At 38.6% G+C, this 14458-nt stretch overlaps 1 protein-coding gene across 7 annotated transcripts in view; it reads right to left on the bottom strand.

The window, feature by feature from the left end:
- Positions 1-14458, bottom strand: part of LOC139759737 (uncharacterized) — an 83001-nt gene that overhangs the window by 2150 nt on the left and 66393 nt on the right. For 5 of the 7 annotated variants that reach the window (XM_071682142.1, XM_071682148.1, XM_071682143.1 and 2 more), the window contains 5 exons: positions 12236-12331; positions 6264-6349; positions 4285-4341; positions 3892-4084; positions 1325-1491 (listed from right to left, as the gene is read on the bottom strand). In XM_071682142.1, the coding sequence (XP_071538243.1) occupies positions 1325-1491; positions 3892-4084; positions 4285-4341; positions 6264-6349; positions 12236-12331 (599 nt within the window). The remainder of the gene's footprint in view (positions 1-1324; positions 1492-3891; positions 4085-4284; positions 4342-6263; positions 6350-12235; positions 12332-14458) is intronic. The other 2 variants (XM_071682146.1, XM_071682147.1) reach the window with 1 other exon arrangement.

Here is a 14458-nt window from a genome sequence, read left to right as displayed (position 1 = left end):
TTGTTGGATGATGACGTTCCTCTCTAATGCTTTTTCCTTATTTCCGACATGTTAGTTGTATAATGCTTTTTTTTTATATTCTTTTAGTGTAGCTGCCTATTCAATTTTTACCCAGTATTGTCTTAACCTTGAGTCTAATCTTTTAAAGTTTGTGATCACTCTATTCATGTTTCTTACTTTCCAGGTCCTATATTAAGTAAGCATTCTAGCTTCTGTGCCAGGGTTCATTTAAATTCATTTGTATCTTTTAATTGTAGCATGTTTCCAAGTTTTACACCAGATTTAATAATTCTTTATCTTCTCCAAGTTGTTTTCAGAGTGAGAGAAAGTAACAATTTACCTATGACAAGACTTTGCCTTGTGTATGATATAAACAGCTTGCTAAATATTTAGTTATCCATTTATTTGGGAACCCCCCCCATACTTGATCACTGTTGCCTGCATTAGTGAAGTAGTATCAGGAACAGATGAACAAATGACACACCTACTTGCATCCATTCTTTAGCTGTCATATGTAATGCACCAAGACCACAGCTCCCTATCCACATCCAGGCCCCACAGACCTTTCCATGGTTTATACCAGATGTTTCTCAGGCCCTGGTTCAGTCCACTGACAGCATGTTGACCCTTTGTATGTGTGTGTGTGTGTGTGTGTGTGTGTGTGTAGACATTAGAAGGTGTCAGTACCGACTTTCATTCAGGTTGACTTTTGTATGGTTTCACCATATGAATTCCCCCTCGAAACATCTGTTTCTTCATATAGTCAACAATCTCATGACCTGAAATGCTTAAAATCTTAACTACAGTAAAAAGACTATCATTTAAGACAAAGGAAAAGCTCGTTCAATACAGGATAGAAACCACCTGACAGAAGCCAATAAATCAGCCAATCAGTGCTCCAAGACAACCACAGTGAAGCTAGACCCATTTGGATGGCATAAACCATGAGAGCATCCAGTGTGGAGTTTGAATAAACAGTGAAAACTTAAATGAGATCCAGTTAATACCTGGACACTGCCAGAAAGTCCAGACTAGCTTTTTGCAAAAGAAACAAACTTTGCATTTTTGAAATTTCCAGGAAGCTTCTGAACAATCGTGATGCTGTCCAGTGAATGTCAATTTTTAATTATTCTGAGGCCAGATAAACACGGTTACAAAGTACTACTGAAACTACTTTACATTCTAGAGAACTTGAAAACAGATGCTAAAAGAGCGTTATACAAATGAAAATTCAATTCTAAATTAGTCAAGTATAAGGGGAACAGTGAGCATAATCACTGATTTCACCACCAGAGGAAGGTACAAACACCAAGAGTAAACTTACTGTGAGAGGGCTGGGTACTGCACCTGATGATGGCAGTAATATTGTAAGGAAGAATTGTTGAAGACCCGCTGGATGTCACTCTTACGACACTTGATGTAATCGATGATACACTCAATTACCAAACTTGGATATTTCATTGCAATTACACCGCTCAAAATGGAGTGACCCTGTTTGGCAGAGATATTCTAAATTACTTAAAATATATCATGACCTACACAAGAAAGACTACCAAGTCTCTACTAACTGGAACCCAGTAACTGTACTGTGTGTTATTATCTATCACTTGAAACTACAGCTTGAGAGCAAGCACTGTTCCCTGTGGGAGTAGAAGTTTTAAGACTGAAGGCAGTGGAGTTTGTAAGATTAACAGTTTTACATATATATTTTCATACAATGATCAATGTTTCCCCTGTTTGTAAGGTAGTGCCAGGAAATAGACAAAGAAAGGCACATCCACTCACATTCACATACACGTACATATATGCATACACACATACATATGCATATATATACACATACATAGGCATATACACATTCATATTGCTTGCCATCATCCCTTCCTGATGCCACCTAGCCCCACAGGAAACAGCGCAAATGCATGAAAGAAAAGAAAAAAATCATAACATGTACATTCCAGTCTCCTTCCCTATACCCAATTGCTGTCCACTGCATCACTTTGGTAGCACCAGGAAACAAGATGAAAAAATGCCAGATCCATTCACATCCATTCTTGAGCTGTCATTTGTATGGACTGAAAACATAGCTCCCAATCCACATCCAGGCCCCATAGACCTGGACCAGGGCATTTCACATGCCCTGGTCCAGTTCACTGACAACATATTGACTCCAGCATACCATATTGTTCTAATTAACTCTATTACATGCACACCTTTTACCCTGCTGTATGTTCAGGGCCTGAACGCTCAAAGTCTGTTTTACTCCGTCCCTCCCTTGGTACAGTTCACTGACAACACACTAACTCCAGTATACCACATTGTTCTAATTATTACATGCACTCCTTTCACCCTTCTGCATGTTCAGGGCCCAATCGCTCAAAATCTATTTTACTCCATCCTTCCATCTCCAATTTGGTCTCCCTACTCTCCTTCTTCTTTCCTCTTCTGACACAGATATCCTCTTTGTCAACCTTTCCTTAATCACTCTTGCCGCATGTTCAAACCATTTCAACAAACCCTCTTCTGCTATGTCAACCACAGTCTTTTTGTAACCACATATCTCCCTCACCCTTTCCTTACTCAATAAAACCACCTCATACCATATACTGGCAACCATATAATACTGTTGGAACTACTATTCCTTTAAACATACCCAATTTTGCTCTCCATGGTAATGTTCTCTCCATCCACACATTTTTCATTGCTCCTAAAACCTTGGTCCCCTCCCCCACCCTATGACTCACTTCCACTTCCATGGTTCCATTTGCTCCTAAGTCCACTCCCAGATATCTAAAACTCCATTTCCTCCAATTTTTCTCCATTCAAACTTACATACTAATTTACTTGTCCCTCAACCCTACTGAACCTAATAACCTTGCTCTTATTCACATTTACTCTCAACTTTCATTCACACACTTTTCCAAACTCAGTCACCATCTTCTGCAGTTTCTCAGTTGAATCATCCATCAGAGCTGTATCATCGGCGAACAACTGACTCACTTCTCAGGCCCTCTCACCTCCAACAGACTGCATACTCGCCCCTCTCTCCAAAACTCTTGCATTTACCTCCCTAACCACCCCATCCATAGACAAATTAAACAACCACAGGGACATCACACACCCCTGCTGCAGACCGACCTTCACTGGGAACAAATCACTCTACTCTCTTCCTACTCGTATGTATGCCTTATATCATTGGTTTAAAACTTTTCACGGCTTCTAGCAGCTTACCTCCCACATCATATACTCTTAAGACCTTCTACAAAGCATCTCTATCAACCCTATCATATGCCTTCTCCAGATCCATAAATGCTACATACAAATCCATCTGTTTTTCTAATTATTTCTCACAAACATTCTTCAAAGCAAACATCTGATCCACACATCCTCTACCACTTCTGAAACCACACTGCTCTTCTCCAGTTTGATGCTTTATACATGCCTTCACCCTCTCAATCAATACCCTCCCATATAATTTTCCGGGAATACTCAACAGACTTATGCCTCTGCAGTTTGAACACTTGCCCTTTATCCCCTTTGCCTTTGTACAGTCGCATTCTGCCAATCCTCAGGCACTTCACCTTGATCCATATAGCAGGAGACCAAATTGGAGGTGGAAGGATGGAGTGAAAAAGATTTTGAGTGATCAGGGCCTGAACATGCAGAAGGGTGAAAGGCTTGCACGGAATAGAGTGGACTGGAACGATGTGGCATACTGAGGTCAACATGCTGTTAGTGGACTTAACCAGGGCATGTGAAACATCTAGGGTAAACCATGGAAAGGAATGTGGGTCCTGGATGTGGGATAGGGAGCTGTGGTTTCAGTGCATTCAGAAACATATTAGGATTTAACAATAAGGCACCCATCAAAATTATTTACACATGCAGTACCTCATGATTCTTAATGCCCAGTGAAGAATAGAATTTGTTTTCATCTGTGTTCCCACATATGCTGCATATCACACCTCTGCTGACAACCGTGTCACAACACATATGAATGTCTTTCTGTCGTTCTAATACTGCTACAAGTTTTTCCAGATAGCCAACACTTCTAACGTCTGCACATGCTACCACCATCGATGGTCTGTAAATACACAAAATTTAAAGTTAAAAGTTATCCAACAAAACAATCTTCATGATTCATTTCTCACAGTAGCTACTTATTCAAAAAATCTTGGTGATAGATAAACTTAAAATCAAATTCTAACAGAGCCTGTTAACAAGTTTATGTCACTTTCATCATATATATTTCATGAAGAGATAAGACAGGACTATTGAACTCACGTATCACCATCTTCATCCTTTCCAGTAATTTTTTCATTTGTCTCCATTGCCAGCTTTCTGTCAGAAAGTGAGGTATACATTGAAAGAGAACATGCAGTAAAATGTTTGATTCTATTAAATTCTTGTAATCCCTTTATTCTCGTATGTTTAAGAAGCCATCTGCAACTCTTAACACTGCCCTCTACTATTCCTACTATCCTTTGCCTTGTCTCTACAAAATCTTTCTATAATTTTCAGCAAAGATGCTCAACATACCTTTTACTCATCTATATACACAATTAATTTGCCATTTAATATTAGTGGCTCAATATACAGTCCTCTTCAAACAATTACTTTATATCTATGAATGTGTTAGGATTTACTGAAGTATACTCTGTTACTTTTGTCAAAATACAAGTCAAGGACCTCATTGAATATACAGTGCATGTATATACAAAGGTGAGCACCCACGAAGAAAACTTATTTCTCTCATACTTGATTGCCATTTCCTTTGTCAGAAGGTAGTGCCAGAAAAGACAAAGAAAGACATTTGTTCCTATACACATACATATGAATATACGTACATACACGTACGTACATACACATACACTTGTACATATTCAAACTTGCTGCTGCCATCCATTCCCGATGCCACCCCATCCCACAGAAAACAGAACAGATACATGAAAGAAAAGAAAAAATGATAACATGCATTTTCCTCCTATTCCCTACACCTTATTCTCTCTCTCTCTCTCTCTCTCTCTCTCTCTCTCTCTCTCTCTCTCTCTCTCTCTCTCTCTCTCTCTCTCTCTCTCTCTCAGCGAAGTAGCACTAGGAAACAGATGAAGAAAGGCTACAACTGCTTGCATCCATACTCGAGATGTCATGTATAATGCACCAAAATCACAGTTCCCTATCTACATCTAGGCCTCACAGCCCTTTCCATGGTTTCCCCTGACATTTCACATAGCCTGGTTCAGTCCATTGACAGCACTGACCCCAATATACTATATCATTCCAGTTCACTCTATTCCATGCTCATCTATCACCCTCCTGCATGTTCAGGCCCCAATTACTAAAATTCTTTTTCACTTCATCCTGTGCATGCCTTTCACATCCTTGTTTGTTCAGACCCTGATCACTCAAGATATCTTAAACTCTATCCTTCTGTGTTCAATTTAGTCACCCCCTTCTACCTTGTTCCCTCCACTTTTGACACACATATATCCTCTTTGTAAACCTCTTCTCACTCATTCTTTCCATATATTTAAACCATTTCAGTATTGTCTCTTCAGCTCTATCAACCACACTCTTCTTACTAATACACCTCTCTCTTACTTTTTTATTACTCTCTCCAATCACTTCACACCACAAATTGTCCTCATATTTATTTTTCACTGTAGATATTTTTATTGAATCAATGATATTTTTCATATTTATTGAAAAAATTGGTTATAAGAGGCTCTCTGTGTCTTGAACGGGTTCACTTGCAGTAGAAGTACTTGAAGTTCACTTAGGTATAGTGGTGACCGGTTCAAGTGGACAGAGATGTAAAAATATATGAGTAGCAAACATTGCATCCATACTCTCTCACTGTTAGCAGAGAACTGATATGGTGGGCACCATGGCATGCACAGCATTGGCACCCTGCAGTGTGTGACCAACTGGGCTAGACTTATATCAATGCCGCTTATGATGAAGAAAATGGGAATAATTTAGGTGCCCACACCATAATGATGTCATTCTTTTGAATCACACTATATCATGACACTACTGTATCATAACATACACACAACAGCTGATTTGAAAAGGTTACAGCATACTGCTCTGAAAAAGTTAAATACAAATAAGGTAATTAATTAATACCACCATGCTTAGGCTATAGGGACAAGTGACTGCTTAGGACTTTTATCATTCATATACACTCAGTACCACCTATCAATTTCAAAAAGTCACAAATAAAAGAATGGGATGAAAAAGAACTTTAGGTTATGTCATACCTGCGATACTGGAGAAGAAGACTTTGGTCAAGCTTCCTTTTCCAATCAGAGTCATGTAACCGTACAGCTAGATTATCTTGATTTTGCTGAGAAAAAAAATGGAACGTGCAAAAGATGAAGAAAAGTACATCTGAAACAAAAATGTTCCTCTAGCCTAATTTGGCATATATTAATAGTGTGAAACTTGCAAATAAATCATTTAAACACTAAAGAGAGAAAAAATAAAGCAATTATGCTAGAGTTTGAAGCTATAATACTGCAGTACACAATACTATTTAACAATAGACTAAGTGATGCTAGTGCGATATCTAACCAACACTAGCAACTACTAAGAAATGGACAATCTTTACATGTTAGAAGGAATGGGATTTACACCAATAATAAAGAAAGGAAGCCTCCATCACAGAACTTTAGATATCTCACCACACTTTCAAAACTAGAAATTCTCTTACTGTAATCTCATGTGCTTAGGCTTCTCTTTGAAAGCTCTGAAAATAAGATGATAGGCCTTTCTATGAAAGCTCTGAAAATAAGATGAGAGTGAATGAGAATTATAAGGTGCATCGGTGTCAGACTTCAAAGTGAGAAGGCTAAATAAAAAAAGACAGAAGGGGTACAAATTTTAAGGAGTGTGCACAATCTTCAAAGTGTGGTGGGGTGAAGGTAGCATGGGCACGAAAACATAAATCTGTGAAGGATGTGCAAGGGTCAGGATTTTGAGGATGTGATCAAGTGAGGATTATGAAAGAATGACACTGTTGAGTAAGCATAGGACTGGTAAAGGCATTTGTGGTGAAAGGGATTTTGGCATGAAGGGTGACACAGTGCTGAGGGATGTGACGGAATTATGACTATGCAAGGGTTGAATATGGAAGAGGAGACATGCCAGTGATAAAAAAGGCTAGATGACTGTCAATATTATACACTTAAAGAGCCAATCACCATTTGGACTTGACTATTTTACTCTCTAAAATAGTTCTTTGATTATGAATTAGAAGTTTAAAGTGTAAAGACGTCTAAAAAAGGCTGGCAAGAATAGTGCATCAGGACTAGTGGTTACTGATAGGTAGAGTTAGAAATGGGGTTTACTGAATGACTGAAAAGACTTTGTTATACAAACTTCATCACTTATCCTGTCTGCAAAACTGTTTTCCCACTATTTTTCAGTGACTATACACTAAAAAGGTGATTTATGGATCACTTGTGTTGCCTGAAGTGCATCATAGATATTAGGAGTGGAATAAGAACTTGTGTGTATAATGTTAATACATAAAATATCTAAACATATGTATTGAGTTTCATAGCCATAGGTGATATTTTTGATATATGAGCCTAGTTAAGTTCCAAATTAAATGATTTCTCATGAGTTGCATTAAAATCAATGTTATGGGTCTTATGTTTCTTAATCTTTAGATGCTGAGTAACAGCTGTATATAGTTTCAAAATACAAAGATGAATTTTGTTCAAGTTAATAGGTAGGTTAAGTTACAGGTTAAACCTTTCTTTAAGTGTCATATCTCAAGCAGAATCCACACTACAATTATGGGTCTAATGCCATTATAATCTTCAGACTCTGAAAACGAACAGTACAGTTTCATAAGTGTCTGATTTCTGTTTTCAAGTTCTGACCAATATTAACTTACAGGTCAAAGTGTGACTTCTGATGATGGATGATACTTGAGCAGATAACAGTGACATATAAAGCAATCCTTAAGTGTCTGCCTTGCTATACCTTAAGTGTCTGCCTTGCTATACAGGTGACAAAAACTGAGTTATTGGTCTTACGCCAACTAATTAAGAAACTTGTTAAACAAGATATAAAGAAGTACTTTTAAAGAATAGGAGTGAGGGACAAATGGAATAAACTGAATGAGGACATGGTAAATGGGGACAGCATACAGAAGTTAAAAAGGCTGTGTGGTGGTGAGAAATGTTCGAGCTGGGGCTCCATGAGTGTTAAAACTCTTTGCCCACACAGTACAAACAGGAGAAAAAATTATTTTCAGTGCATTGTGTTATGCAGTGTTAGATTTTAAAGTAACAGACCCGCTGTCAATTGACTGAAACCAATTAATTCCCAGCAAAGCTGGTTGATTTCCAAAAGAGTATCTTTCAGCTAAAGAGCTGCCTTCTTTGTGTATCTGTTCTCCTCCTAACTGGAATGTAAATAACTGCAAAGGTGTACCATTTTCTTCAGTACAAGGCTACCTTTTTTTACATAATATTATTGCAAACACCAAGTTAGTGACCAGGCGTCATCTTAAAGATGGGGGAATTACAACAGTTTGGGGTATGGCTGAACCAACCAGCTCATTCAACTCATGTTTCTTAAGTAAGGCTTCTATCTTGAAACTGTACACAATCAGCACTACAGGACTGACAAGAAAGCCAAATCTCATGATTACTTGTTCCTATTAGATATACACAAGACGTAATTTTAAGCTGGCCTTTATTCTGGCCTGCATGAAGTCAGACTAACTGAAGTCAGCATGAGGAGCATAATTCAGACTGGCAAAGCTGTTATGGCAACATATTTGCATTCAGGATCATCAAAGAAATTTCCTAAAGCAGACATGAAAAACGGCTGGGCCATGGCACCCCTTTTTTACTGTATATGTTGGATGAATGTCGCATTGGGGGAAGATGTAATGTGCTGTCAAAAGCCTGCGCCATGGCATATGAAAAGGTCAAGGTAAACTACAGGACAGCCTGTGAGACTTGGAGTGAGTGGTAGACTCTGGTTTCAATATGATATACCTGACAGCTAAAGAATGGACTCTGGTTTTAGTACAATATACCTGACAGCTAAAGAGTGGATGTGTTCATATGTTCCTGATGCAGCTTCACAAAGGCATACAGGAGTAAAAAAAAAAAAAAAATCTCATAAAACCTGGATGAGGACTATGAATCAGTTAAATTTTTGGTTTGCTTTTATGTTCAGAAAAGAATGAGGAGAACTCAACCTAGGATAAACACTATATTCTGAACCAAAGATTATTAGGGAAGGAGAGAAGGATGTGCACTTGTGCTATCACCAAGAGTATGGGAGGGTGTTACAGAGCATGGAATGGATCAAGAATAGTGTAGGTGATAGGAAAAACTGGAATCGGGAAGTATGCAAGGGTATATGTATATGCAATTGTGATTATAAAAACTGTGCTAAGTAAGGATGAAATGAAGAGTTTCTGAAGAAATTTGCATCAGTGTATAAATGGTTTTGAGAAGGAGAGAAACGTTGTTGTAATTGGAGATATGAATACATAGGTGGGATATGATGAAACTGGAGTGACTGCTGATATATAAGGAGTGACTGGAGTAAATGAGAATGGACGTTTTCTTGTGAATGTCTGTGATGAGAGGGGTTTATTCCTAGCAAACACCGTTTTTCAGCACAAGATGATACATAGATTTATATGGATGAGAAATGAAGGAAGAGGACAACTAATGGGTTTAATAGACTATATAGCAGTGGATCTGTTGAGAAGAGTTGTGCTGAATGCTTGAGCTGTGAGGGGATTCTCTAAGACTTGCCATTTTGCAGTTTCTGTAGAGGTGAGGATCAGTAGAAGTGGAGGTATAGAGTAAGGAAGAATAGAGAGGTAGAATTGCTTGCAAGCAAGGAGATGAATAAGAAAGAATGCAAGGAAGAGGATGAAAAGAGGGTGTCAAATAGTTTAGACGAAAGTTCAGTAAATGATGGGGTACAGTCATGTGCGAATGCCGTGTTTAAAATGTTTAGAGAAAAATTGTTGAAGCTTGTAGAATTAGTAGTTGGATACAAGGTCATGAGCCATAAGAATAAAAGGAGAAATGCACTGTGGACAGATGAGATTAGAAATGCTGTGTAAGAGAAGAAAAAGGCATATGGTAGATTGCTCAGAAGGAATCTACCAGTGGAAGTTCAGCAAAGGAGAAGGGAAGAATATAAGATGTGTGAGCAGAATGTTAAGAAGCTTACAGACGAAAGCAGAAAAAGAGTAGACAAAGATTTTGGAAGAAAACTGAATGAAAACTTTAACAAAAATAAAAAAATTATTCTGGAAGAGGGTGAAAAAGGAAAGAGGTGGGTGTAAAAGTGGAAATGTAAATGTGATTAATAAGGAAAGGGAGTTGCTCAATCAAAAGGAGAAAGTGAAAGGAAGATGGACAGACTATTTTGAAGAACTGATAAACATGGGAAAAGGTGAGGCAGCAGCTGTTATATGCATGGGTATGGAGGATGGAAGGAAAATGATACAAGTGCAGGGCCTACAGCAAAATGGGAGGTAAAAAGAGTAATAATGAGGTAAGACACTTGGAGTGGATGGAATTATGGCTAAAATAATGAAGTATGAAGGAGACAGTGTGATAGTGGATGCATTTGAAATGTAATTTAGTATGGTGGCATAAGGTTGTGCTTAAGGATTGGTTGAAAGCCATTATTGTTCCTTTATTAAATAGAAAAGATGCTCTGGATGTATGTAGCAATTATAGGGGAATAAGTCTGTTAAGTATATCAAGAACATTGTATGCAAGAGTGCTGATTGACTGAGTGTTGGAAGTGACTGAATGCAGAATAAGCAAGGCGTAAGGGGGTTTTAGGCAATGTATGGACCACATTTTTGTGGTGAGCTGCAGAAAACTATCGAGTGAAAAGAAATAAGCTGTATGCAGCTTTTGCAGTTCAGGAGAAATAACAGAGTTCAATGGAATGCTTTATGGGATGTGTTGAGGATATATTGGGCAGGGGAACTTTATGGGATGTGTTAAGGATATTTTGGGCAGAGGAACTTTAAGGGATGTGTTAAGGATATATTGGGAAGGGGAACAACCGTTGGATGCTGCAAAAACCTTCTACACAGAAGCAAATGCATGTGTAAGAATGGGTGAAGATTTGAATGAAAGTTTCAATATATATGTGGGTGTAGGGCAGGACTGCATGATATCACCATGGCTTTTCAACATACATAGGAAGGGAGTGATAAGAGAGATGAAAGCAAAACTAGAGAAAAGAGGTGCAGAGATGGAGTGTGGTGATGAGGTATAGTGGCTAGTGAAAAGCCTGTTTGTGAATAATAGTGTTGCTTGCTGAGAATGAAGAAGAGCTGCAGAAGGTAGTAAGTGTGTTTTACAATGTAAGTGAAGGCGACTGAAAGTAAATGTGCATAAAAGTGAAATGATGGCATATGAAAGGAAACAGATTGAAAGTATAGATTCTACAAAGCCCTATAAAGTGAGAGAAGAAAGTCTACTAAACTGTTTTACAGATTAGGGAGAAAGATAGGAAGGGGTGACAGAATTTGATTATTTAGGAGCTATCGTGGTAAGCTTGGTGATATGGCAGGGGAGATAAGGGAGAAAGCATTGCAGGGAGGAAGAATTATTAGGTCCCTTAATGGAATAATGATAGGTAGAGGAGTAAGTATGGAAGTGAATAAAGGATTAAAGGACAGCATAGTCCTCCTGACACTCACCTACGCAACCAAAACATGGACATGAAATTAGTCACCTAAGTCAAGAATGTGGGCTGTGGAAACGAGCTATTTGAGAGGAGCATGTGTTATGACTGGATGGAATGGAGATAGAAATCATGGGGTGTATGAGAGATTTGGTATGGTATGGAATGCAAAGGGAATAATTGTCGAGTAGTAGTGTGGATGGAGCAGAATACTTTGAGGTGGTTTGAAAATAAGGAAAGAATGAAAAACAAGGAGCTTTCAAGGGCAGTGTATGATGCTATGATTAGAGGGGTCAGTGTGAGAGGAAGACCATCTTTGGCAGGGGGAATTAGAGAGTGGAAGAGTACTGGAGGGAGAGAAATGGTGAAAGAATGCAAGGAATAGTACATGCAAGGGAAGTATGTAAGGACAGGGATAAGAGGAGACTCTTTTGCTGTGGCCAAGCCCCTGATGGGAATTCCAAGAGATATAGAGTGTTAGACAATTAAGCTGATAACTTAAAAAATAATAAACTAGAAAATGAGTCCAACTTACAGAAATGGGGATACTGTAACTGGTATTCACATGCTGGATAGGCTGGAAGTTGGGTGAAGGTATATCACAGTGCTCTGCTGAAACTTCCTCAGTCAACTACAGGTAAATAATATCTTTAAGAGTAACTTAAGAAAAGAAAATGTCCACCTTATTAAATAAAGTAAACCAACTTCCTTCCCTTACATACAGGTTACACATAAACACAACCATGCCAGTAGCTTAGGGTGGCGAGGAATCCTAGTAGTACAAGGCTTGGCTTAAAGGTAATGCAATTAAATATTTGTGCAGTACCAAGAGAGAATTCTACAATTGTGGGGTCCTGTCTCCAGAATTGTTTATTCCAACAAGTAGCCTTTTGAAACTGTAAATTGCCAGCATTCATTACCTCATTGGTTAATTTTTACTAACCATCCATCACCTACACACTTAAACCAGTACTTCTTAACAGTCTTTTTTTTAAAGCTCTTTTGTATGGCCTCTGGTTACTCTGGTTCTGTATCACTTGAAAAGTTGTTCCCAATCAATACTATCCTGCTGATTTAGAAACTTGAATGCTATTATCAAGTCCTCCTACCTGCTAACCCCCACCCACACACACACACATCTCCATAGTGGACATCCCTATGACCAACTGCTTCTCACTGTAGCTCAGTTCTCTTACTTCTGGTACCATCTTAGTTGCTCTTCTCTGTACCCAATCAGTTAGATATTCGTTCTTCTTTAAGTGTAGCAACAGACTTGTGAAGCATAATACAGTTATGATTTGATATGAGTGATGAATAATTTTACAAACATGTCCATATATTTGAATGTGATTCTTGTATTTGCAAGAAAACAGCTTACCTCTTTCACAATTCTCCAAATGTATGGCGCATATGATAAGTTTGACACAATACCAACCCCTAGATCTCTTTTACATGAAGATTCCTGTAATTTATTTTCCACTAAGTAATAATCACACTAAGGGCTTCTTTCACACTGTCCCATAATCATCACCTTGCACTTACTTGGATTGAATTTTGTCATCCATTTACCTGTCCAAGTTTGGAATTGGTCTAGGTTCCCGCTCTAGGCTGATCTTATTCATCCATCAGCCTATCTATATCACTGATGCCAGTTCCCTTTGGGAACTTCCTAAAAGGGGGTGGCCATGGCAAAAGATAACTCTAGGTGCAATGTTTTCAGAGGCTCCAACCTAATGTTTCTACAAATTACTTCTACCTTATGTGTTCCAACTACTGCTTCTACCTAATGCTCCCACCCACTACTTCTACCTAATGTTTCTCCTCAGTGCTCCTCTCTAATGTTCCTGCATACTACTTCTATCATACTGCTCCTAACATTTTGCCAAAAGCCAGGGCTAGCACATAGTGCTCACTGCAGGAAAATTTAGACTCGTGAAGAATGAGTTGTGTGAGTTAATGTATTATCCAGTGTTATGTGTGACATGGAAAGACTGTATGTATGTGGACAGAATGCCAACAGGCTAGCAGAAAAGACAGCTACCTGGATCAAAGGAGTGCATCTTGACAACTACTGAAGTGCTAGCTCACTGTGTAACCATTACTAACCCTCCCAATAGCCAAGTGGGTTGTACTGATAATATACCTCCCTGGTCGGGGGCTACCTACCAACCACTATCTACTCGTAGGTAGGCTGATGCCATCATCACATTCTCTATATCCCTCATGATCTTTGCATTGTCTGCAAATATGTCTAGATATGATTCCAGTCCATCAGGCTAGTCATTTACATACACCATGAATTCCATGACACCCATAACTCCAGCCCACCTCAAGGATGCACCTCTTAGCTGTGTTCTTTGTTTCTTTTCAGTAATGTAGCCTTCTGTCCAGTGAAGGTGACCACATCCCTTGTTCCCACTTATAGATCTAGCTTTTTAGTCAACCTCCAATGGAGAACCTTATCAAAGACTTTCTGGCAATCCAAAAACACTCAGTCTACCCATTTCTCTCCTTGACATAAGATGATTTCATGCTGTTTTAGAAATCTAGGGATTGGTTATGTAAATCTCCTTTCCCTAAAACCATGTTTTCTCCAGGTCAGAAAGTTTTTCTTATGCAAATATATTCATTAACTTTCTGATTATCTTTTCCAATGTTTTACAAACAACACTTACTAATGAGACTGGCCTATAGTTCAGAGCAGTTTACTGATACCCTTTCTTAAGTATATGCACAGCATTTGACCTCTTCTGCATCT

This window comes from Panulirus ornatus, chromosome 34, assembly GCF_036320965.1.
Source record: "Panulirus ornatus isolate Po-2019 chromosome 34, ASM3632096v1, whole genome shotgun sequence".
NCBI lineage: Eukaryota > Metazoa > Arthropoda > Malacostraca > Decapoda > Palinuridae > Panulirus > Panulirus ornatus.
This window is presented reverse-complemented; position numbering and strand designations above follow the sequence as displayed.